At 43.5% G+C, this 23,509-nt stretch overlaps 2 protein-coding genes across 2 annotated transcripts; one reads left to right on the forward strand and one right to left on the reverse strand.

The window, feature by feature from the left end:
- Nucleotides 1-182: 182 nt before the first annotated feature.
- POP5 (POP5 homolog, ribonuclease P/MRP subunit) lies at nt 183-1,746 on the forward strand. Its single transcript, XM_026075280.1, has 5 exons — nt 183-227; nt 320-462; nt 545-694; nt 1,286-1,369; nt 1,544-1,746. The coding sequence occupies exons 1-5, from the start codon at nt 208-210 to the stop codon at nt 1,645-1,647; spliced, it is 501 nt and encodes a 166-aa protein (XP_025931065.1). The 5' UTR covers nt 183-207; the 3' UTR covers nt 1,648-1,746.
- Nucleotides 1,747-3,340: 1,594 nt separating this feature from the next.
- RNF10 (ring finger protein 10) lies at nt 3,341-22,936 on the reverse strand. The gene is made up of 17 exons (XM_026075279.1): nt 22,684-22,936; nt 16,209-16,411; nt 14,983-15,182; nt 13,839-13,929; nt 12,585-12,769; nt 12,369-12,505; nt 10,634-10,794; nt 9,994-10,122; nt 9,579-9,837; nt 9,217-9,350; nt 7,886-8,003; nt 7,448-7,549; nt 6,825-6,959; nt 6,024-6,121; nt 5,722-5,782; nt 5,403-5,561; nt 3,341-4,573 (listed from the first exon to the last, which is right to left on the reverse strand). Exons 1-17 carry the CDS (start codon nt 22,850-22,852, stop codon nt 4,497-4,499), a joined length of 2,418 nt encoding a protein of 805 aa, XP_025931064.1. The 5' UTR covers nt 22,853-22,936; the 3' UTR covers nt 3,341-4,496.
- Nucleotides 22,937-23,509: the final 573 nt, after the last annotated feature.

Here is a 23,509-nt window from a genome sequence, read left to right on the forward strand (position 1 = left end):
GAGGGAGGAGGCAGCGCGCATGCGCGGCGCTCGCGCACCGGCCCGCCGCGAAGGGAGAAAGGAGGCGGGGCGCCGCTGGGCGCGTGGGTACCGGAAGTTCCCCCTCTGTCCCTGCCCCCGCGCGGCAGCGATTGGGTGCTGTGCCCCGAGGCGCCTCTCCCATTGGCTAAACCCAACGTCCGTCCCGCGGGGGCCCACGACGCAGGCATGGTTCGCTTCAAGAACAGGTGAGGCGGGAGCGGCTCCCCGCGGCGGCGGCGGGGCCGGCGAGGCCGCCCCGTCCCGCGCCCCTCACGCCGCGCCTCCCCTCCCCCCGCAGGTACGTGCTGTGCGAGGTGGTCTCGGAGGACCCGCGGTGCCGGCAGTGCATCGAGGACCGGGCGGTGGGCCTCGCCGTGAGGGAGGCCATCGCGCGGGCGCACGGGGACTACGGCCTGGCCTGCTGCTCCGTCTCCTTCACAGGTGCCGCCGCGGCCGCGGGCCCCGGGCGGGGGGAGGGGGCGCCCCGGGGCGGCGCCGCTCAGCCGCGCGTGTGTCCCCGCAGTGAAGTACCTCAACGCCTACACCGGGACCGTCCTGCTGCGCTGCCGCAAGGACTTCTACCGGCTGCTGTGCTCCGCGCTCCCCTTCGTGAGGCAGCTGGAGAGCAGGAACCAGCGCTACCCCTGCTTCTTCAACACCCTGCACGTCGGAGGTGAGCGGCTTCCTCGGCACCGCTGGGACTGCCCGCGCAGCCTCCCGTTCGCCCTCGGAGGCCGCGGGGCCCAGTCTGCCCTCCTGTGACTAATACGAGGGAAGAACCCCATCTTACGGCTTTCGGGTGTGATAAATAAATCTGATGTTTCATCAGCTTCACTTTTAACAGATATGAACAGGAAACAGGCCCCAGAACCATTGTTCAGATCCTCTGTTGATTCTGATGATTTTTTTTATTAACATTGGGGGGAAAAAACAGAGCAGCAAGTACTATATTATAGTTTAAAATGTATGTGTCTTATTTTCAAAGTATAAAGTCTTCCCCATCCTCAAAATGAGACATGTATGGCAAAGAAACTATTACTCTACCACTTAGAAATTCAGTGGAGGGGGAGRGAAGTGAAGTTTGAAGACTTCTAGAGACACTACTTATCACTTGTGTTAATGAAGTTGTTGCTTGTGGCATTGTTTACTGTTGTTGTTCTTTTGTGTGTGCGAGAAAAGAAAGTATAGTAGCAGACCTGAAGCAAACACTTGAAATAAGTACCTAGTTTTGTAGACTTCTATGTACTGTTCTTGTCTCCTACAGGTACTATAAGAACATGTCAGAAATTTCTAATTCAGTATAATAGAAGACAGCTGCTGACTCTGTTGCAAAACTGCACAAATGAAGGTGAGTTGCTCCAGCTGCTTTTCTGAAGAACAGCCTCAATTCCTACGGGTTTTGTAGGCTGTGCTGGACTACTTTTAAATACTTGAGCTGAGAAATGCGTCTCTCTAGAAGTTAAAGATATTCCAGTATACGTGAAGAGACCAAGGATTGATATTGTTGCCCTCTTTTTTGCAGAGGAAAGACGGTCCATACGGCAGTCAGTGCTGAGCTGTTCTCTTACAGAAGAACAGTCCCAAAGTGGAGATGAGGAAGATGATGATGACACAGAGACAGACTGAATATCAGTTATTACTGTTCACCTCTGTCAAGGACTTGTGTAATCAAGATGTTCAAAACTATCATCTTTGTGCTAAGTAAAACATATGGACAGATGCTCTTCCTGTCCCCTGTAGACTTTGTTCTCCCACCCCAAGTGTTTAAATAAATTTTTTTTTTTTTAATTATGGCTTTACTCCAGCTCAGCAGGTTAYGTGCCTGCCTGACTCCAGGAGTCAAACCCTTCTGTACTCATGAAGAGCGTAGCACCTCGATGGGATCTTCACGCTGAGACAGATGTGAGGTTTAGGCAACTGGCAGAGCCAAGGAATGTAGCTGTTCTTTAAAAACAAATGTTAATGCTCTTTCCATTCTAACCTCCTCTTCAAGTGGAGAGATGTTGTTTTGAATCACAAAAGCATCACCTTGCCTATTCAGGAGTAGAAACTCTAGGGAATATAGTATAAAACTAAGTCTGAAACCCATCCAACCATGTTATAAAACTCATAGGTACAGGTACTGCTTAGATATTTATTAAGTTTACACCAATCAGTTACAGGAAAGTAGTGCTGCTGGTAGCATCTCTTGAATCCATAGGAAAACAAGATACAACTTGAAGATGCTGGCCAATGGAGACTGCCCCGCGAAAGGGACGGTCTTCCTTGCCGGCATTACTTCCCTTACTTGCTCCAGTGCCTGTGAGATGTGGAGGCGAGTTGTACCAGCTCAAACTATTCTGCTTCTCTTGCCAATGCAAAGAAGAAAAGTTTGTTACAAAGGTGAAGAGATAGTAGAACACAACAGATACTGGTTAGACAGTAAGTAGTTGCTCATGTTCCATGGCATAAGGATAGAAAATGGCTATTACAAGTAAGAAAAAAATAGTACTGTGAACACCATTAACTGCATAATTGAATCCTTCTTGCTCAAGTCTCTTTTCTACTCTTGCCAATAATTTTCCACTATGCATTTAAAGCATTAACACCAACATGTGTTACCACTTTTAGGCATCTTGTCTTAGTTTGTTTGCACTGTCTTGACAAGCTGTACTGTCTTTCCATGAGTGTAGTTAGTTGTGACCAAGTGTGAAATTAAGCTGCTTTCAAAGAATGTTTCGCAAGTGTTTCCTCTATCAGTGTACTCCTGTGGCAGCTGAAATATTATTTACCTCCAGTCTCCCCCACCTTTCTAGTTTACAGCCACATACAGAGCTTTGTGAAGTGTACTGTTAGGTAGCAGCTTCACACGTGCACACACACCATTAAGTGCATTGAGGAAGCATTCGCATACTAGTGAGCCTATTTGAAACCAAGCATCAATATATTGACGGACTTTTTAAATAGGGACCAAACCAGTGCATTTAGACTAGCTGACTACAGAAGTCTAGAACAGTAGGCTTCTGTATTCAGACTGGTGCCAGTGTCAAAGAGAGAGAGGATGGTCTGCTCCCTACAGTGAGCACGTGAACTATTTAAGGCCTTTGCAGATGTAGGCAGGCCCTTCAAACCAACTGTYAGTGGAGCTGAAGGTAAGAGGAGACACAGGTCAGTCTTGCACTTTATACCAGCTCCTTGGAAGGCAGGATGTCACTAGAAAGGCAGAATTTGAATGTGTGACTGAAGTGATATTATATAGACAGTTTGGTTATAAGCTCAGGAAGTTGGCAGTACTATAAATATGTGCATATGATTTATTGCAACTGTTGGCCTTCACTGGTACATTACACCTACAGGTCATTTTATTCAACAAAATCCACACCACTTAACTCATTAGCTTCAAATCAAACCACAAGCAGTGCAGAATGAGACCAACCAAAAAAGGAGGAGGAGGGGTCCAGAAGAGACATGTTTATAGCCTGAAGTGCTTAGTGCAGACCAACTTACATCCCAGAACCAAGCAGATACAGGCCCTTATCCCAGTGCAAGAGACCCTAGTTCCTTGCTGCAGGGACAAAAGTATCTACAGCCATCAACTATTAATTGTTCTTCCAATTCAAGAGCAGCCAGTGTCAAAACATCATTCAGCTTAGTTACCAAGAGCCCTAGGGTGGAGTGTTTATTCCAGATGATAACAGGTTACAAAGAACTTGTAGCCTACCGTTGGCAAAAGAAAAAAAAGAACAAAAGAAAAGAAAAAAAAGCAGCCTCACTCACCCACATTAAAACAGAGTAGTTGAACAACTGAAATAAGCCAGGAGGTTTCTTCTACCACTAGCGCCAAATTGCATTTTGAAATACCCAAATTCAGCAAGAGTCACTTCAAAACCAAATAGCCAAGTTCTGCTTTACGCTCACCTCAGCTTTAATCTTTCAAAGCCAGGAGAACAGGAGGAATTCTTGCTCTTTAGAAAAAGAACAGATATAGCAGCTAACACTCTAAAACCAGGAAGCTCTTTTGCCCATTTCCAGTGCAGCGGAAACCACAGTTTCTAAAGACAGCAGTGTAACAGCTTTACTGAAACAGTACTATTGCCACAGTTAGATGGACTTCTCTCCATGAATATTTTAAGTAAAGGCTCTCTGCCTCTTCACTTAGGCAATATTGCGGTACTCTGGCAGTGCCAGACAGCTGTACACACTTTTAGATTGTGTATTAGGCCAAAAGAACTGACTTGGCACAGACCAGAAGCCTTGACTGAATGTTCTCCAGGTTGTTTCTTTCAAAACTTTGTTTCAGTACAAACCAATTGAGTAAGTTGGAATAAAAAGATCTTACTTTGACATACATTTCCCTAGTTTCCCCCTGAACCTCCTAGAAGCCCTGGAAACACAGATTTAGTCTGTTCAAATTTAAATACTTAAACTATAGCAGCAAAACAAAGCAAAATGAAAAGAAAACCAGAAGGAGAGGGAACTTCTCTTGGATAGCAGAATCACTTTGTGTGAACAACAGAGGTGCTGAACAGTAGCTTCTGCTTCTGTTTCTTTCTTTTCTTGCCTCCCTTTTCCTCTGTGAAGAAATAAAATGATACTGTCATTCATTTCCTGTGCAACATTCCCATTCCATGAGAAGATAAATGGTCTTCCCTAGCCAAAATGCCTTTTACAGGGCTGTGACACTTCCTAGACAACTCACTGAGTACCCAGACAGTTTAACTTAAAAAAAAAATTACAGCAGACTCGAACTCTAAGGGGGACTCCACCACGCAACCTTATTGTCATTTGGTTATTCTGACCTCCCAAGACCTCTCCCTCATTGACTAGAGGGGACAATTTCAGCATGATTTGTTCCCACCACTTTCAATAGCTATAAACACACACCTAAGTGGTTACAATATTGCCAGCACAGTGGCAGATAGGAGGACAGTAAGCACGCTGCAGTTAGCTTTTCAGATAAGTACCACTTTCATCCTTGTTCATAAAGCACTACAGCCCCTCCCCGCAATTCCCCATCATTCAGTGCAGTCTACAAACGCAACCTGAAAGCTGCAAACATCAGAACTGAGCATTACAAGTTAGCTTCATCAGTTAGTACCATGCTTAGAGGTTAAAGTGACTATTGGCCAAAAGTCATCTTTGCCTTACCGGGATTCTTTGCTAGCTGGAGATCTTCTCAGCTCCCACTGAGAAGAGAGCTACTTTAAGCTAACAGAAGCCCCAGTCAAACTGTTCAGAAACCACTTCACAACCTGACATTGCACAGAACTGTTTTGTAGCCCATTTTGGTCCCCCAAAACGCTCTTCTCACTTCTTCCAGGAGARGAAAGTGAAATATTTAGTCTTCTCACTTCAGGAAGTTTTCCTGCTTTTCTTTCCCTTCCCCCCCCCTTCCCTTTTACCTGATAAAGGATTGGATGTGGACGGTTTGTCCAATTTCAGGAGGGCTGCCTCAATAGCTTGGCTGAAGGAATTTTGGAAGCTGGGCACAGGTATGCGGTCAGAGTTGTCACTTTCGCCATCACTATCCACCAGCACAGGGAGTGCCAGAGTGTTCTCATCTGCAAGAAAGGGAAGGGTCTTGAGAGACGAGAGGGCTGTATACAACTTTTGCAGTGCAAATACCTCTCCACATTCCAGATGCTTCTTGTAAAATCACAAGATTTCCAAGATTTAGATGCATGGAAAAAAATCCAAAGTAGTAAATCCAAATTTTCTTACCTCTTGTCTTTGGACCAGGTTTGGACCATGTTTCTGGTTTTGCTTTTCCAACCCTCAACATCTACCAAAAAAAAAAAAAAAAAAAGTTGTAAGATCTGATCAACTCCATGTACCAGAATGATCCCGCACATCTCCGAAGTTGCAAGGAAATCTAGGAACCACTTCAGAGTGCTCAAATACTGTGTTGTCTCTGCAAGATTTACCCCACATTGCTTTTGCAGGGGCAGCAATTGTGTTCTCAGACTTGTGCCCAGCTAAGATGCAAGCAATTCTGACAAGATTTGCTCTGCTACACGGCTTACCTGGGCAAAGGAAGGGAAGGGAGACTCTTCTTCTAAGCTCCCACAGAGCAACGGGCTGAYCTGGCTTGCAGCAGGTGACAGTGGAGTTGGAACAGACTCTACAGCAAAAAGAATAAGGTAATTACAGCCTGTTACATTGACGAAGGCATTTGTTATGCAGCTTACCAAGATGAAACAGAACCAAGAGTTTTATTATATTATGCAACTGACAATTTTTAATCTCATCAGTTCCATCCATCAGTCATGCTGTGGGACCTCTCTTAAATGTTTCCTCAATGTTTTTATTTAAGGGAGTTTTAGTGGGKTTTTTTGGAGAAAATATATCAAATATAAAACATCAGAGATAGTTTGTGAGTTGCAAGATAAAACATTTGGTAGAGCATCATCAGACAACAACCTGAGTGCTCATCCAGCTACATTTTATTTTAGTACGGCACAGGGGGAAGATGGAGAGGATAGAAAGAAAAAAGCCAGTAGTGTTCTCCTACACTTCTTTTCTGCCCCTTTTTGGTATTTTTTTTTTCTTTTGTAATGTGATTTTTTTGCCTGGGCAAAGAGTTAAAAGATGTACAACTACAGTGTAGTCCTCATATTGTTCCTAAAATGCAGCTAGTGAAAAGCAAGACAAAAAAGACAAGAACGTCTCTTAGCAGTGTCAGCTTTTTGTGTATTATCTAGTGGGTGATCTAGGAGAGAAGCAGTCTTGGATCAGTTTTAAGGAAGTTTAGCTTAATGACCTAAGCAGCAGATCCCCAGAGAATGATCAAGAGCTAGATGGAATGTATTTTTGCAGATGCTCACCTGTCTGAAACACAGGGCTCCTGCCAAGAGGAGACAGACAGAAGCTCTGATGATCAATGCTGGTAGTTTCTCCAGAGCAGGAGGTAAAAGCAGGGAACTGCTGCAGATTCTCTAAAGCAATATGGACCTCTGGATCTAGAAAGAGGTTTTAAATTAAAGAACTAGGCAATGTGGGGAAGACTGTAAATATGCAAGCTGTTTAAAGGACTCTAGGCAGTGCCAGCTCAAAAATTCTCTCTCCATCCTCTGTCTTAGAGACCAGTAAAAGCCCTACTGCTGGATGGAAGCAATTCCTAAGCATTTTTTTTAATTCTTCACTTTCCACTCCATACAGTGATTACCATAAAAACAGAAACTAAGAACTCTGAGCGCTACATGTCGAGATAGCTGTGTCCTGCAATGCCGTCTCTCCCATAATGTTCAAGTATGCAGGAATTGCATAACATCATTTAATACCCTTACTAAAACAGCTTACAATGTAAAAGTTGAGATTGTTCTCCAACACCTTGCTCCAAGTACAAACTACAAACTAAAGGCCTTAGAGTTCATCCTATACCTCAAGAAATTATCTCAGCAACTAAAGGTGACTGGAAATCCACCAGTTATGCTTAAGCAAGACTTACATTTGCCCTGTTTCTTGTTTTCTTCTATCTCAATTCTGCGTTCACGTCGCCGTTCATCACGGGCTTTCTTCTGCCGTAGGCGTTTCCTCTTTTCAAGGTCATCTAGGAGCAACAGAAAGCACTGGATATCAAAAACACACTAGTATTTTTGGTAATGTTTTTCCAGCTTTGAGAACAATGTGTTCAGTTATAGCATGTTAGTAACAAACATATTTACAAACAATGTATGTTCTTCTAAGCATTCAGAGCTTTTTTATTCTATGCATAATTGCTATCTATACACAACTGAACTGGGGTTTTCTGTCCAGTAGTCCTCAGACAGTTGATGCAAGAGGAGTAAACCTGTTATTTACATTCTTCTGCCGTAAAGGGATAAGAACTACTCCCCCTTCTTCCTCAAAGTTACACAGCAGAGCCTACTAGAAAGGTAATACCAACCTGAAAACAACTCCAAAGTCTCCTTGGAAATAGTAGGTGGCTTCAGAGCCAGTTCACAAATACTGAACTCACAGGTGAGGGGCAAGTGACATAAGTAACGATGACGTTGTCTTATATCCTGAGGGGGGGGGAAAAAAAAAAAAGCAAATACCTAATGCAACAAGGTTAGAAGCGCCATAGTGACACATGGCTTATGGAGCTAGAATACTCTCATCATCAAATCAAACAGAAAAAACAGGAAAGGTGACAAAGTAATTACTTCATAAACTATAATAACCGTGAGGGATGCCTTGGGTCAGAACCAAATGCTCCAGTATCTCCACCAACCACACTGTAATCATATTTGGATATATCAACTTCCAGCTCAGTTACTGATTTTCTTGCTATTTCTCCCTTCTCACTTGCATCATTGGAATGAAACTCTACAATGCTGGTTCTTCAACAGGCTGAAGATTTAGTTTTATACCCATTTCCCATGGTGCATTTATTCTCACACTAGACTAAACTTATCTTTTACACTGAAGTCCTTTTGATCACCAACTACCGCTTCGCTAGACTGAAACAAGCCAAATTTTGTACTTCTCCTGGTAGAGCAGAAAAACTCTAACCGAGGTGCCTACTACCTCTTTGCACCCATTCTTATTCAAGTACCCCCCTTCTTGCACATGACTGAAGAGTTACGTATAATTGTTACTGGACATGCGAGTTCTTACAATAGTCTCTATCCCAGGTAAAGGAATCTAAGATCCACCCCCTCCTTCYAGAACATCAGTGCCTTAAACACCTTCATTGCCTTAAAGCTGCCTCTATCTCAAACACTGAATTTGTTTTCCATCTTCTTGCTCTACATAACATCCTGACTCAACCCTTGGTGTTCAGAAACAGCTGTTTGGTTCAGAGTTGGAACACTACTTTGGGTTGAGAAATATGATGAGTTAGCTTATGAATACTGGACTGTCTGTATGTAATCTAGATTACATACTGTCTTATGCGAGAAGAGACTTTACACTTTTTTCTTTTTTAATTTCTTTAAGAGCAAACCAATCTTGAGCTTTCAATTCTCTTACTCCTAAGCTTCCTAACATCTAGGAGAAGAAAGTAAGCTGGACTGCAGTCTGCTTATCAGAAACTACCGCAAGGCACTGCAGCTTACACAGATGTCCTTCACAGGATGAAGTGGATTCCAGCTCTCAGTGCTTCATTCGGATTAGTGTGCCTAACACCTGTCATAGATATTATTTCTTATTACCAAAAATAGGCAAGTCTTACCTGTCAGCCACAGTGATCAACTTGCCAAAACAAGGAATCTTGATYAATAATTAAATAGTTACCTCTGTCATTGAGTAGCCAGCTATCTCCACTACAGCTGCAGTTATCTTCTCTGGACTCTTCTCCAAGCTGCCGTATTCACGAACAAGACATCGAACATTCACAGGGTGAAGATACATACACTGTCCATCCTCCGCTATAAGATAAGATATCATCACTCATTCTTTGCCTGTTAAATTTTAATACCCTTTTCCCCACCCCAGTTTCATTCGCTAGTAATAAAATTAGAGCTCCTTTCTGAGGACATAGCAATTTCATTTCACTTCATTAGATACATCTAAACCCTGTAACAAATGTCTTTCCCAAAAAGAATCTCAAAGGAGGCATCTCTACTCCCACGATTCTAAAATTTCAGCGCGCTGACCTTGATAGAAATAGTAAAAAGGAGAGTTGTTCAGATGTCCACTGCTAATTGTATCTTTAGACTCCTGGTAGCTTGTTTCAGCTGTATTTGGTTCTGCAATAGTGTTCCCATCAGATTCTCCTACGGTGTCCAGCTCGGGTACTTTCTCTTCATCCAACACTGCCTCTTCTGCTTCCAAGGGAGGGGGAAAGGAACTTGCCGGATCGGAGCAAGGTTCCACAAGCTCTTCATCAAATGCTGAGAGATACTCCACACCACACTATCACAGCAGAGAGCATACAGTTAGTACTGCATCACCTCCTTCAGGAGGCAGTCATCTCTGCAACCATCTTTAGCACCAGTTCACCTTATACCGCAGTGTAAAGTGACAGAACTAGATATTAACAAGATCTGTCTGAGCAGAGACGTTACCCACCTTTTTCTCTTGGGAAACTGCAGGCTCCACAGCCTTGGAGCTTTCTAGGACCAGTTCCTCAACAGCTGCAGTAATTCCAGCAATGCCATTGTTTTTATCCTGATCAACAGAGAGTGCTGTCTCTCGCTCCTGCAGGTCACCCAAAGGGAACACATTTCAGTTTCCTATTTACCCCAGGACACTCTCACCATAAATATTTTTAGCCCTGTCCTGTACTTCAAGTTTTCATAGATCTATATGCCATCTGTGACAAGAGTGACCCTTGAAAAGATGGCCTTCTCAATATCGGAAAGTACATATGTTGTAGGGTTTGAAAAGGAATATTCTACAGGTCTGTTCATGCATGTCTTACAGAAGTTATCCTAGAAACAGCTATACTCGAGACGAAGTGAAACCCAGCTTCTTCTGAAAGCAGAGCTCTGATATATTTTTGGAAGGAACACCACTCAGGAAGAAGCATTCCATAACTCTGCTATCATGAACACCATGCCAGATACCTGGRGTCTAAAGGCTACAGTCTCTACCAACACTTACATCCAGAGACCAGAATAATCACGTTACAAGCATTTTACACAGCGGTGAACACAAAAGTGCTCAACATGCTATTAAAGTTACTATAAACACAAAAAGAGGTTCTCACCTTTAGTTCCTGGATAGCTGCCTCAATAAAACAAGCCTCTGGGGTATGTTTTTCCTCCTCATACTGTCTTAGTAACGCTGCTTTCTCCTCCAGAATCACACACTGCAAGACCTGCTCCCTGGATGCCAGAAGCAGCTTTGAATACTGGCTGTGCTGTTCATCTGAACAGAAGGAACATCATGAAATCATTAATATCCTCATGCAGAGGCACCAGTTTGAATTGTTGTTTCTTCTGATGTTTTGTTACTGCTCAATTTTCTGAGGTAATCCCCTGCAAAGTGGATAATATTTAGCAACAGTTTGATACAAACTCTGCATATTACCATTACACCATCCACGACACAAGCTGGTACCCACATACCTGCTCTGCTTTAACTGCCACTTTCAACCTGCCACTCCACCACCTAGTTGCTAAGCATCAAAAGTCAAGTTCGAGCTTCTTTGCTGGGGAAGTATGACCTTCAAGAAGCCCTGGGTGGTCAAAGTTTCCTGAAACAATATTCTGCAGCTTCTTCTCTTCTTTATATACTCAAATATACCGCAGCTGCAATGTTTTGCAAAGTTACCTCCCTTTTGGCTTAAACAGCTTATGCATCCAAAATCTGTACAAAACATTATTATTGAGTCTCCTATGGGAAGCACAGCAGAAATGGAAGATAAACTAAAGAACACCGAGTTCAGCAAAAGGTAGTTTTCTTTGTTATTAGAAAGCCTATCCTAAAGGCTGGTACAATAAACTCCATATCAGCTACAGCACTACATTTACTAATATAGTCCATATATTCATTGCTCCCCTAGGATCCAAACTCTTTTAAAAGCCTTGCCTACAGAACACCCAGTTAACGCCAGACTTCCTGGGTTTGAAATAATCTCAAATCCAGCATTTGTTTTCTTTTTTTGTTTTGTTTTTTGTTTTAAATCAAGAAATATAAAATCCATTACTTTCAAACACTGCAAAATATGCAAGCACACATACTGCATGCTGAACACCCATTATGAGTTAGGAGACTTGACTTTTTATAGAGAGCTTAAATGCATACAGTCGTTCACAAACTTGGCTGCAAAAATCAAATGAGCCAAGACAGCCCACAAAGCAGCAACACTAAGTAAAATTATTTCTTTAGTCACAAAATTTTCATGACACTAACACATACGATGATGATATATTGTTCACATTACTTGAGTGGGGAAAACTGAAGAAATCAGGCAACAGATAAACATAGATTTGCAATAATTTTGATTATTTCCCCATATCTTTCATCCACAGATCTTATCTGGTAATCTTCAATAAGGTTTTCATCACTTTCACTTATATCTTTGAAACAGTTTGTATTCAGAGACAGTTATTTTTGCTAAGCCACAAATTCAAAAGCAAGAGGGAAAGAAATAAATTAAAAGGACACTAAAAAGCCAATAAAAGCAGTACTAGTCACATCAGTGACTGTACAACACAAAATACACAAACTAATAACAAAGTTTGAGAAGGCAGAAGTTTAAAGTGCAATAACTTGAAGGAAAACAGCACACAAGTTAAAGTCTTAGGAAAAATAAAGCGTGGGTGGAAGGCTTATCATTAAGATGTGGTCATTAAGCTTCTCAGCTGCTAAAACCCATGTTTTGTAGTCTGATCTATTTTAAGGTGACAGCAAGGCATTGCTATGGGAAACCTTCTCCACACAAGTCCCAGTCACAGTTACAAGAAGCATTCCAACCACTAGGACTCAGATATACTCACCTCCAATGTGAACAGGCTGCACCACATTCGTCCACTGGGATTTGGGCAGGGCTATCAGAACACCCTTCTCTCTTCTCATAAGTTGCATTGTAATGATATCACCTATTGCATATTGACGTGTTTCCATAGCAACAACACTGCAATGTAAGGAGAAGGTCAGGAGGGTAAAAATAACATTTTAGAAAGATACATCATTTAATAAAAATCAAGTCTCACCTCTTGAGATCCTTCTTGTGAACAGAGCCATAACAAATAGGACATTTACTCCATGTTTTTTCACTCAAGGAGAGATAGTGAAGGATACATGCCCAACAAAAGATGTGTCCACAGCGGGTGATCTTTGCTGCGGTAGGTGGGTACAGACATATTGGGCAAGAGGGCACTTCATGGCTACAAATTCGCTGAAATGGCACATGAGAAGAACAGTACAAGTTATAGACTTGGAAATCATCCTGTAGCACAGAAACTAAGCCACCTGTGAGACTACACTAACTTTTTAATCTTTCAGCTCTTTAGTTTCACTCAGTGTACTCAATTTCTTGGTAAATAAGCAGAGACTGAAGTAACACTTTTACTCTGCACATGGAACAACCTTCAAAAGCCACCCATCTGGTATTTCTATTGTAGTGACATTAAAAAAAAAAAATCTCTGCTCAACAATGTCTGATTAATTTCCTCTAATTCATCATCTCTAAGAGTCAGCAGCAGCATCACCTGAATTCAGGCACTGAGAAGGCATCAAATGAATTCTTGCTGTCACCTCACTTAGACAAACAGGACAGTAAAAGTCTGCTCAACTCAGACTGAACTTACCCATTTCCATGAACACCCTAGTTTAGTCAGACGCTTTGTTAGCATCTGTATGTTCCAGAGAAATGATGGCCAAGTAAGCAAGCACCAAGATTTTTCAGATTGCTCACTGGGTCAGGTAACAGTAAATGTACCTTCCCTCCAGCTGTACGGTCTACACCATACACCAAAACTAGCCTTGACAGATTAGAAGCTTCTGCTCGAGGTAACCCAAAGTTCTGGCCACAACTAGCAAGAGATTTTCCATTTTGTTGCTAGGCAAGATGGGCCGCCTATGCAAAGAATAATTCTTCAAAATTCTACATACTCTAGTCCTCTTCCATGGACTCATGCCCAAGTTTTCTGCTAATATCTTGATCACAAGGACTAAGTCTACAGAAGAATGTCAGATACTATTTTTGATGAGCTCCCATCTGCGAAAGCAAGAAGAGGCTGCTAATTTTCCTAATAGATTTTAGCACTTCTCTTTTCCTGTCATGAAAAGTATTTCATAATATATTCCATGACAGATCTTTCCAAGTATTGTGGGAGTGACAGAAGAGGCCTCAAGCTCAGTAACAGCTGAGTTTTACATAATACCACAGAGATTAAGAGGCAGTTAAAGACAAGTCGAGTTTCTTAACACAAAAAAAAAAAAATATCTAGCCCATCGCAACTGACCACTTGCTCCACAAAGTCCCAGTTGACCAAGGTATCTGGATCAGCAAAGTGGACTGTGTAGTCCTGTTCTTCAGAGACAACAAACTGGCAGCTGGGGAAAGGCAAAGAGACAGATGATCCACTCAGTTGTTTCTAGAAATTCTTTGAGAACCATCCCACAGGATTCTCAACAGAGCTTCTTCTTTGTCCAGCAGAAAACTACTGAATACAGTTGGCAATTTCTACCAACAAAACCCAGAGTTACATTCCTGACTAGATTCCCATAATACACGTGTGTCTAATTTCGGTTAGACACAACATCACATAGTAACTACAGAGTGAGCTAGGGAGAGTGGTCTTCCAGAAACATGTAAGAAACAGCCAGCTACACCAGTGATCTATTAAAAACAGGGAATCCACACTGGAAAGAACATGCTCACAAAAATTAGGACCATTGGAGTTCCTACAAATAAACTTCACTACAGTAAGCCACAAATCAATATGGAGATATCAGAAGTATCAATGCTGAAAACAGCTTTTATTATCTTTGATATGATCAGATACAAGAAGTTCYGAACACACTTCAAATGCCAGTGAAAATGACCATTATTTCCAGTTAAAAGCAGTTCTGCTGGTGGATCAGCATAATGATCTTCATTTGGGTTACTAATACATACCTACAGGCTGGTCATGTTAAGTCACTTTGAAATAGTCATCAGTTTAAGAACTATGACCCATATGAGTAATTGCTTCTGGGACCCACAAATTCAGATTAGCTTTGATCCAATGACCGCCACCCCTATCACTCAATATATTAGTTTTTTGGAAAAAACGGATCGTCTCTTTCATGAGGGAAATACATAGGTCTTCCCAAATGGACTGTCATATTCCACAAGCGATACTGGATGTGAAGGCAGAAGACTACACTGGTCTGTGTCTAAAGGACTTGCCCAACCAGATATCTTGTCAACAGGCAAAGATGATAACTTCATGCATTTTTATCTGTGAAGTACAGTCATTACCACTAAAAACATTACAGAGAGGTAACTTCACTTTGGAACAGTCAATGCAAGTATTTGAGGTCAAACAGAATTCCCTGACTGACTGTCCCTTAGAGCTTACTACCTTTGTAGAAGTCTAAGAGCCCTACTAGTCTTCCACTCACTTGGCCTGTAGGAAGAGCTCCTTGTTGAAAGGCTTATGTCCCCACTTGTTCCTTTTCCCCCAGTTGCCATGTCCATTCCCATCAAAATGGCCTGCTTGGCCACGGGGTTCAAAAGTGAAGTTCAGTAAGTGGTTCAGATTAATCTTCTTGGGACCAGAGAATTGGGCAGGGCTGAACTCTGCCCGTTGAGCCTCTGCTACCTAAGAGACAACAACATTTGTTAGAACTCACCAGAATTTATTGCAAAAGCATCAGTACAAGTTGATTACTTGTCCCCATGAACAATTATGTAGAGAATATGCAGCACCCACTCACTCACCTTCTCCCATTCCAGTTCTGCAAATCAAGTACTGCAGCATAAAGAAGYGCATGAGAATCTGAAAGTTAGAACTGAGCGGTCTTACCCCATACTGATCAAATGGAGGAGAGCGTAAAAACAACTTACATAATGACAAGTGAAAGCTGACAAAACCTAACAGCCAAGGTTAGTAACAGAAGAAAGTTGCTTAAATCCTAATAATATTCTTTTAGACGGCCAGTAACACAAGTGTGGTTACCATTTGCACAGGTCATACTTGTTTTAGTTAGTTTTCATGTAATGAAACAAAGAATGAGAATTTAACAGAGATAGCAAGTAATGTCTGACAGTCAGCATTTTAGGTGAGCAGTGTTGCTCATGCACTAAAAATGAAAAAACACAGTCCTCTGTATCAAGGAAAAAAACACAAATAATCTACGGTATTTACACCCACATCAGCATAAGAGGCCTCAGTCTGGTTTTACTCCATCTTGATGGCAGATTGTGCCTAATCTTGACTATTTTCCCAATACCACGATCACGTGCAAGTTTGTATGCCCAAGTGGTTAGACAAAAATCACCTCAGACTTAAAAGCTAGAAATTGTATCACTAAGTATTTTCATGAATGGCCTTTGTTTCACGAGATATGCGCATGGCCTGCCTAGGTACCCATTCCTCAGACAGAATTTCCACTAGTTTTACTGTTCTTTTTATTGCAAGTCTCTCAGAGCAGAGAGCACTCCTCTTCTGTTGTTGCAAAGTTGTTCTGATCACACTCAATCTGGCATCTCAACGATGTTATCACCTCTTATTGTTCTTTCCCTTCCCAGCCCAGGAGCTGAATACAGAAGACCTATCTAGGCAGGTCAGAGTGATCCTCTGGTCTCAAGAGAGAAGGCCTTGGAGGCATGGCATTACAATTCTCACCTCATCTCGTCTTCCACCATTACAAGAGCTAAAAAGTTTGCCACTTCCGCCACTACCTCCCCTCTGAGGGGGCATCTTGTTAAAAGCTTTGCTTTTCTGTGAATTGGAGCGACGGGACTGACTGGAAAAGTTCTCATTTTTTGAATATGAAGTTTCTCTTTTACGATTATAACGTTGTTTGGATCCACTCGCATTCTTTCCATCTGAAAGAAAAAAGCAAGCATCAGACTGGCAGCCTCACAGCCTTCATTTGTATCTACTGCATATCATTCATCCTACACCTTAAAGACAGAGCTGTGTTTCACCTGAGTCACTTGGTATGAACACTCTTTAAAACGCTATTGTTTACCCAGGGCATCAGAATACTTCTATCAACCCACAAACTATTTCACTGCTGTTACTGTTCAAAAAACTGGTTAAAGAGTACAAGATTTAGTTGCTATGTTTTACCTTTTATTAGGATGACTAAGTTTTCTTATTCAGATTTGGAATTATTCTCGTAAGTTTGATATGTTTACTGAACCTGTGACAGCTGAAGTGTTTAAAAGAGCATATCAAGCAAAGAACTGAAGGTGTAAGATAAGGATAGTATTATCGCACTATTAATGATCTCCGTAATTCACCAGACAAGCATGTTACCTGGTACAGTCATTGATAAAAAACACATCTTCATGCTCGATTACAAGAAGTTGACATCTACTGGTTCATTTTTCATTCTATTTTCTGAAAACATGTAATTTATCATATACCCTTCCCTCATAAAAATACTGCTGCCTGCATCTGTCTTGAGGTCCTGCTCTGTGAACCTTGTGGCCCATTTTCACTCAACTCTGCCCCCTATGTTTAAAAGGCAACAGGTCCAACTCTGTTTCAAAGCACCCTTTTTCCCCATAAGGCCGACAAACACCAACTCATCTTTTAGATCAATTGCCATGACCAGCCAACACCTTTCACCTCACAGAGCACRTACCCAAGTGCTAAGTCCACCAACCCACGCAACAAGGACTGTTTGCCTGAGAGTGTGCCAAGTGCACCACTGGCTCCAACACAAAAAACAGTGGTAGAAAGCACAGAGCAAAGAGAACTAGAGCTTGCAAGAACAGGAAATCAGTCAGGCTCGAGAGAGGTGTGTAAACAGCTGCTGCATTAGACTGCTAGACCAGATGAATGCTATGAGGATATTCCTAACAATCTTAACATAAGATCAGGGCTGTCTTGAGGACACAGCAGACTGCTTAATTGTCACTTGTCACTGCTCTAAGTTTTATTTTGTAGAAGAGTTGTGCTGTTAGGCTTGGGAGCTAAACTCTGCAGGTCCAGCAAGACCCCTATCCATGCCAGCCATCCCCACAGTCATTCTGGATGCCCCATAAGCCTTATATAAACAGTATAAACATTATAGCCTCATACTAGCTATAATATCTAGGCCCAGTTTATAAAAGCTTACTAGTTTTCCCTTTCCCATTTCATAGCCTGCTCCACCCCTTAAAATAAAAGTCTTATGTGGAAGACAAATGCTCCACCGTGATTCAGGATCATGTTATTCATATAGGTAGTTTTTGTTACCAGTGCTTCCAGTTTTGCCCTTCCCCTGCACCACTTCCAATCTATCCAAGCATTTAAAGCAGCTGGAATGAGACCACTCACACAGTCTCACTTTTTATTGTTTAATTTACTCTCCCACCCCTCAACAAAAAGAGAGGGGGCGAGGGACTGGAAGGTCCACGTTTCTTGCACAYCACTGAGGAACTGGCCATGTAATAAAAATGGCTTAACTGGCTCTTGCGGTGTTCTGTTGTTTCTTGGATATGTCGGACCTCAGTCTCTGCCTGCAACTCCAGCTACAGAAAGACACTACCACTACTTTCACCTGATGCGACAGAGCCATTCTGCAGACAAGCTTTGTCACCAGAACTGGTCATTTACTCTGCTATTTGAATGCCAGACCTAGACACGTTTGGAATTAAACCAATTCCATCAACTCCACAGATGGAAAATTCAAACACATGCTCTATTCCTCTAGCTTGCAGTGCTGTAATGCAAGTCAGGCTAACAGGACATGGTTAGAGCGTTATCAGGAAAAAAAACACACCAGAAGCTGCCAAGTACTCCGGGCGTGACCAGGCCTGGCTTAATGATTATCTAGATAGACCTTTTTCGAGAGTGTTTGTAGGGAAGAAGCTATAATCCATGTCACTGCACCTCTGGTAAAAAATTAAGTCATTTTGAAGAAGTTTGTACTACTACAGTTATTCATATGCAAAGCTTTTTACTTAAGAGCTCAACTGTCCCCTTAAATCTGCAATTCAACTGAACGCTCTAGAGGTGCACGTGCCTAGTGGGATCACCACAGCTTTGCTGTTTCTCTCTGATCACCAACTGGGGAAAAACAATCAAGAGAATTAAGTTCAGTCTAAAGTGAGTTTTCTTAAATCTTTCCACAGTCCAGGAAAACCTTGTACCTGCATCTGACACAAGAATTTCCTACCACTTATAGTTTTAATCAAGTTAGTCATCGTTGAAGGCACCACTTTTGTCATTCAGCTGGTATTAACACATTCCTGTCACACTGCAATCCTTTCAGACAGACTCCTCGAGCCTTTAGGAGTCGCCAAGAGTTTGAAAAAATGCATTTTAAACTGGAACACTACCTTTCCCTGTAACTAAGCAATGCTATTCCTTCTGACCTTTTTGGCAAGCACATCAGAGAGGTCTCTGCTTTGGGTCATCCGTCCTAGTGTACCCATGAGGAGCAGGGCAGAGGACAGAGCCAGCCACCTTCATGCAAGGGGAAAAGTGGAAGATTCTCACTGCCTTCCTCTCTGGTTAGTTCCTAATTTTAAATAGGGTAGGTTTGGATTTGTGGGCTTCTCTCCCTCTGCCCCCCCCCCTTGTTTTGGGCAAAGCAGAAACAAGCAAGAACAGCAGTGCTGGTGAGGTACTTACTCTTCACTTGCATCCTCACTTCGTCCTTCTGCAATTCTCATGGGATCTAACCTATAAAGTATCTATCTATCCACACTACAAGAAAACATAGACTGATAAAATAGTGTCTATGTAATCTCAAATCAGAACTTTGTAACACTGGGAACAAAGTTATTCCTGGCTTTGAGGAACAAGTTTTACCACCTGTTGTTTCTCCTGTAGGGCCCCTCATGCTGTTAGAGGACTTCTCTCCCCATAGATCCACCTCCTCCCAACAGGGAGATCACGTTCACAGGACTAAAAGCAGCTCTAGGTGGCTAGAGTGATGCTGGAGCTGCAGGACTGGTTTGCTACCAGGGTGAGGAACGTGGTTTCCTTCCGTCTTTGTCCGCCTGTTCTTTTTAACTGAGCAGTGTTGAAACCAATCGTATTGTGTAAAGGGGTTTTGGGTGGTGGAACAGCAGGCCCCAGCATGATTACATGAAAACACACAAGGCTATTACTACTGCTAAGGCTAATATGCCAGTGAGCCAGAGGTCATGCACTCCAGCTAAGCATGCTCACTCCGTAATAGCAAGGCCCAGGAATGTTTGCAGGAACTCAAAGGTAGAAACAGGAACACTCAGGTGTTGTCAATCAGGTCTCAAGGACTGCAGAGAAATCCAGCAGGCCGACTGTCCCGTAGGTGCTTTACTGCATCCTAATGGGACATGACCCATGCTAGTGCCCTAGTATAACTGAGAGAAACTTTTCTATTGGAAACATTTGAATTTATTTTCTGGAGTAAAGTTTGAAAGGTGGCAAATACAGGTGGAATGTAACTTCCACAAGTACGAGAGCCTACAGTATCCCATTTAGCCTGTTTTAAGCTGTGCTGCAAGGGAAACAGGAGGTGAGGTTACCACAATGTTTAAGAAGTGTTCACTTCTCCATTTCCTCAGCAGGACTAACAGCAGGTAACTCAGAAAAGCATCTAAATGACAAGAGCCTGACTGAAAGTTAAATCCAGTGACTATCAGTGCAAAAGTCACTTATGTAACAAAAGATCAACATTTTGGAGAGAATTGGAAGTCCATAAAGAACACTTGCTATTTCAAAAGAGATGCAAGATTCTTAAGATACCTCCTCCACCTGTCCTGAAACAGGACAGAAATTGGGTGGACCACAGCATCTACACACAGCCACACCATTCCAAGGTTGGTAAGGAGCTGGAGAAAGAAATCCTGCACGGTGACATGCCAGTGTCTTGAAGGAAATGCCTACCAAAACATACCCACTATTTAACACTGCTGCATCCTATGTGCTCAGATTATTAGTTCTTTCCTTTAATCTGACCAAATGAACCTTCTCATTTTAGTTGTTGGTATCCTCCAGTGAAGTAATTCCCATACACACATTTACTCCTACTAAAATAGATTCTTTTTTTCCCCCTCCATGTCCCTTTGATATACCATCAAGGGAGCAACTCATCCTATCTCCCTTTCCCATCCACTATAGTTAAGAAACAAACATCTCAGAAGCAGAACTATGCCAAGCCAAATATTGCTTCTTTTTAATAAGAGGTCTTTAGAAAAAGGTTTTCTTTTTTTAATTGAAAGTTAGTCTATTGAAACAGAAGAGTATTGCAAATAAGGCTTTATCTCCTCAGTGTTCCTCTGTTAATAGCGACATTGTTTCAAACCTATAAAAACCTGGCATCCCACAAGAGTTACTACATAACTCCTTTATTTGGGGGTGAGGTGGAGGTGGAATGACAGGTCCTGCATTTCCTTCCTCACTTCAGATACTGTTTACTCTACAGAAAGGCATACCAGTCACAGGACAGACCATCTTAAACRCCTTATTGAAGGATGTTTATATTCTGTAAACAATCCTCCATTCAGCATCATATACCACTAAAAAATAAGCTATAGGGAGGAGGCATCTCCTGGCAAGACTGTAACAGCCAGTTCTCAACAACAGGAGGCCTCATGTCTGCTAACCTTTCACATTGCCTTTTATAATACATGCACTGAAGTTTATATATTTTGTTATTCCATTTGAAGTCAGAAATCTGGTTCTAAACACTATTTCATACCTATCATGTGATTTGCTCTCCCTCATTTCCATCAATCCATCCATTAGAAGGAAGAAAAATAAGAGACTACCACTGAAAATAAGAACAATATCTAGGAATAAGAAGAGCCCCACATCAAATCCTGCTATTGATGCAGAAAACTTGCAAGCGAGTTAGGAGTCCTTACAGAAAGCAGACTGCAGCTTGCTTTTATGTGTCTGGATTTAAAGTTAAAACTTACCATAATCACCCAATTCTGGTGCAGCCTAGGAAGCTATGGGAGTGCCACAGCATTCCAGGCATTCCCATAGATAGATTCCAGTGGAGTCTATCTTGTGGGAGAGTGGTTAATATAGGTGAATAGCAGGTAATACTTGGTCACTGGGGTCCAAGTGCATTTAGTAAGTCCAGAAAGGAGTTAAACCTTCAAGATACTGCTTTTATTAATGCACTATAGAATACATTGCTACTTTCCCAGAAACCTTAAGTATTACAACTGAAACAAGCCACTAAGGAGGAAGGAAATTAAGGATAGACTGCTACACCACCATTACTGTAAACAGTCTCACATGTACTTCCGGGACTAAAAACACTAATTTTAAACACTACTGTCCCATTTCTAGCTTTTGGGGAAAAAAAGCAAAGGTGCCAGGAACACTCTGCTCCCAATCAGCTTTAGAGAAGTGGAGGAGGTTTAGGACTTACCTTAAAAAGATACAGGACAGGCAGCATAACAGGTAGTCATGAACTGCTATACCAGCACAACAAGCTATTTGCAGTGACAGATGTAACACTTTGGTTTAAAGGCCAGATGAGCAAACAATACACAACTCACCCTGCACTCTTCTAAAGTAGGCTACTGAAACATAGCCTGGAAGGGGAATACTCTGTACAACGTACAGGAAAGGCTCCTTACACAAGACGCAAGCACACTCAACTAGAGTACAGGATAAAGCTAAGGCTCCTCCGACAGGCAGTAACAAATAAACTTTTAGTATAACATCAAAGCCTTGTCTCTCAAGCTGGATACTCCGATGCTAATAGAGATGAAACCTAAATCCTTAAAGGAAAAAAAAAAAAAAAAAACAGTCTTATAAAGAAAAAGGGGATAGGAGCTACAGCTGACAGAAAAACAGGGCACAAGCCAGGAAAAGGAAGGAAAAAGAAAGCAAAACTAAGCAGTGACGTGAAATGAAGCCTGACAACAGCCAGGTAAGAGACAAACAAGACAAGAAGTTCAGCTTCGGTACGAATTCAACTCTGGCGCCCGCATGCTCCCTCCAGCAGTCCCACGCTGCCCACTGGCTGCAGCCGCGTCCGCRCCCTCCGCTGAAACTCAGGGGCTCTGCAGGACTCGGGGCGCCGGCGGAGCGGGCCGCCGTGCCCGGCTCCTTCCCCCGCCCCGGGAACCGGCCCCGGCCCGCACGCCGCCACCCCCCCCACACAGCCACCGGCGCAGCGCTCCGGCCGCGCCGCCCCAACCCCGGCCCTTACCGCCTTTGGGCTTAGACTCCCCCGCGGCGGGCCCGGCCGAGGCGGAACGGGGCTGCTGCGCTTTGCTGCCGGCCGAGGAGCCGGGCGCACCGGAGCCGCAGGGGCTGCTCTTGTCCATGGCGGAGGCGGAGGCTGAGGCGGGCGTCGCGCCGGGCGAGCTCTGCAGCATCAACGGGCGCCCCGGCGGCGCTGGCGAGCGAGCGGCGGCCCTGAGCGGGGGGGCACGACGGGCGCTGGCGGAGCCGGCGGAGGCCCTGGCTCATGGCCCGCGGGGACCGCGCAACGGGGACTCGGCCCCGCCGCCGCTGCCCCGTAATGGCGACGCGTTGCCCACCAAGAAGGCGGGCCCCGGGTAGAGCCTTTTATAGGCGGCCCGGCCGCGGGCATGCCGGGACTCGTAGTCCTCGGCGGCAGCGGCCCCGCAGGGACATGGCGGCCGCCGCGGAGCACGCCGGGAGCTGTAGTTTCCCCCCGCGCCGCGGCAGCCCGTCCCGCTCGGGCCCGGGCTCAGGTACGACCCGGCACCCCCGCAGGGCACCTTCCCCTCGCTCCCGGCTCTTGGTTACGCCGCAGCTGCGCCAGAGGCCCCAGTCGCAGCCCCCTGCCCCTGTGTGCCGCGGCTGCCCCTCCATGCGGCAGCAGAAAGGCCCGCTCCCCCGGGGGGGGGGGGGTGCTAATAAGCAGGGAAAAAAAGAGCTTCGAGTTCCCTGTGGTAAAAATTATTAAGTTCCCTATTAAAAAAGGGGCGGGGAAGGGACACTAATAAGCAGCTTCTTACAAAAGGCCTCATAAAAGGGCTTATCTTAACTCCTGCTTTTCTCTGGTT

Source organism: Apteryx rowi, unplaced genomic scaffold, assembly GCF_003343035.1.
Source record: "Apteryx rowi isolate R43461 unplaced genomic scaffold, aptRow1 scaffold_40, whole genome shotgun sequence".
NCBI lineage: Eukaryota > Metazoa > Chordata > Aves > Apterygiformes > Apterygidae > Apteryx > Apteryx rowi.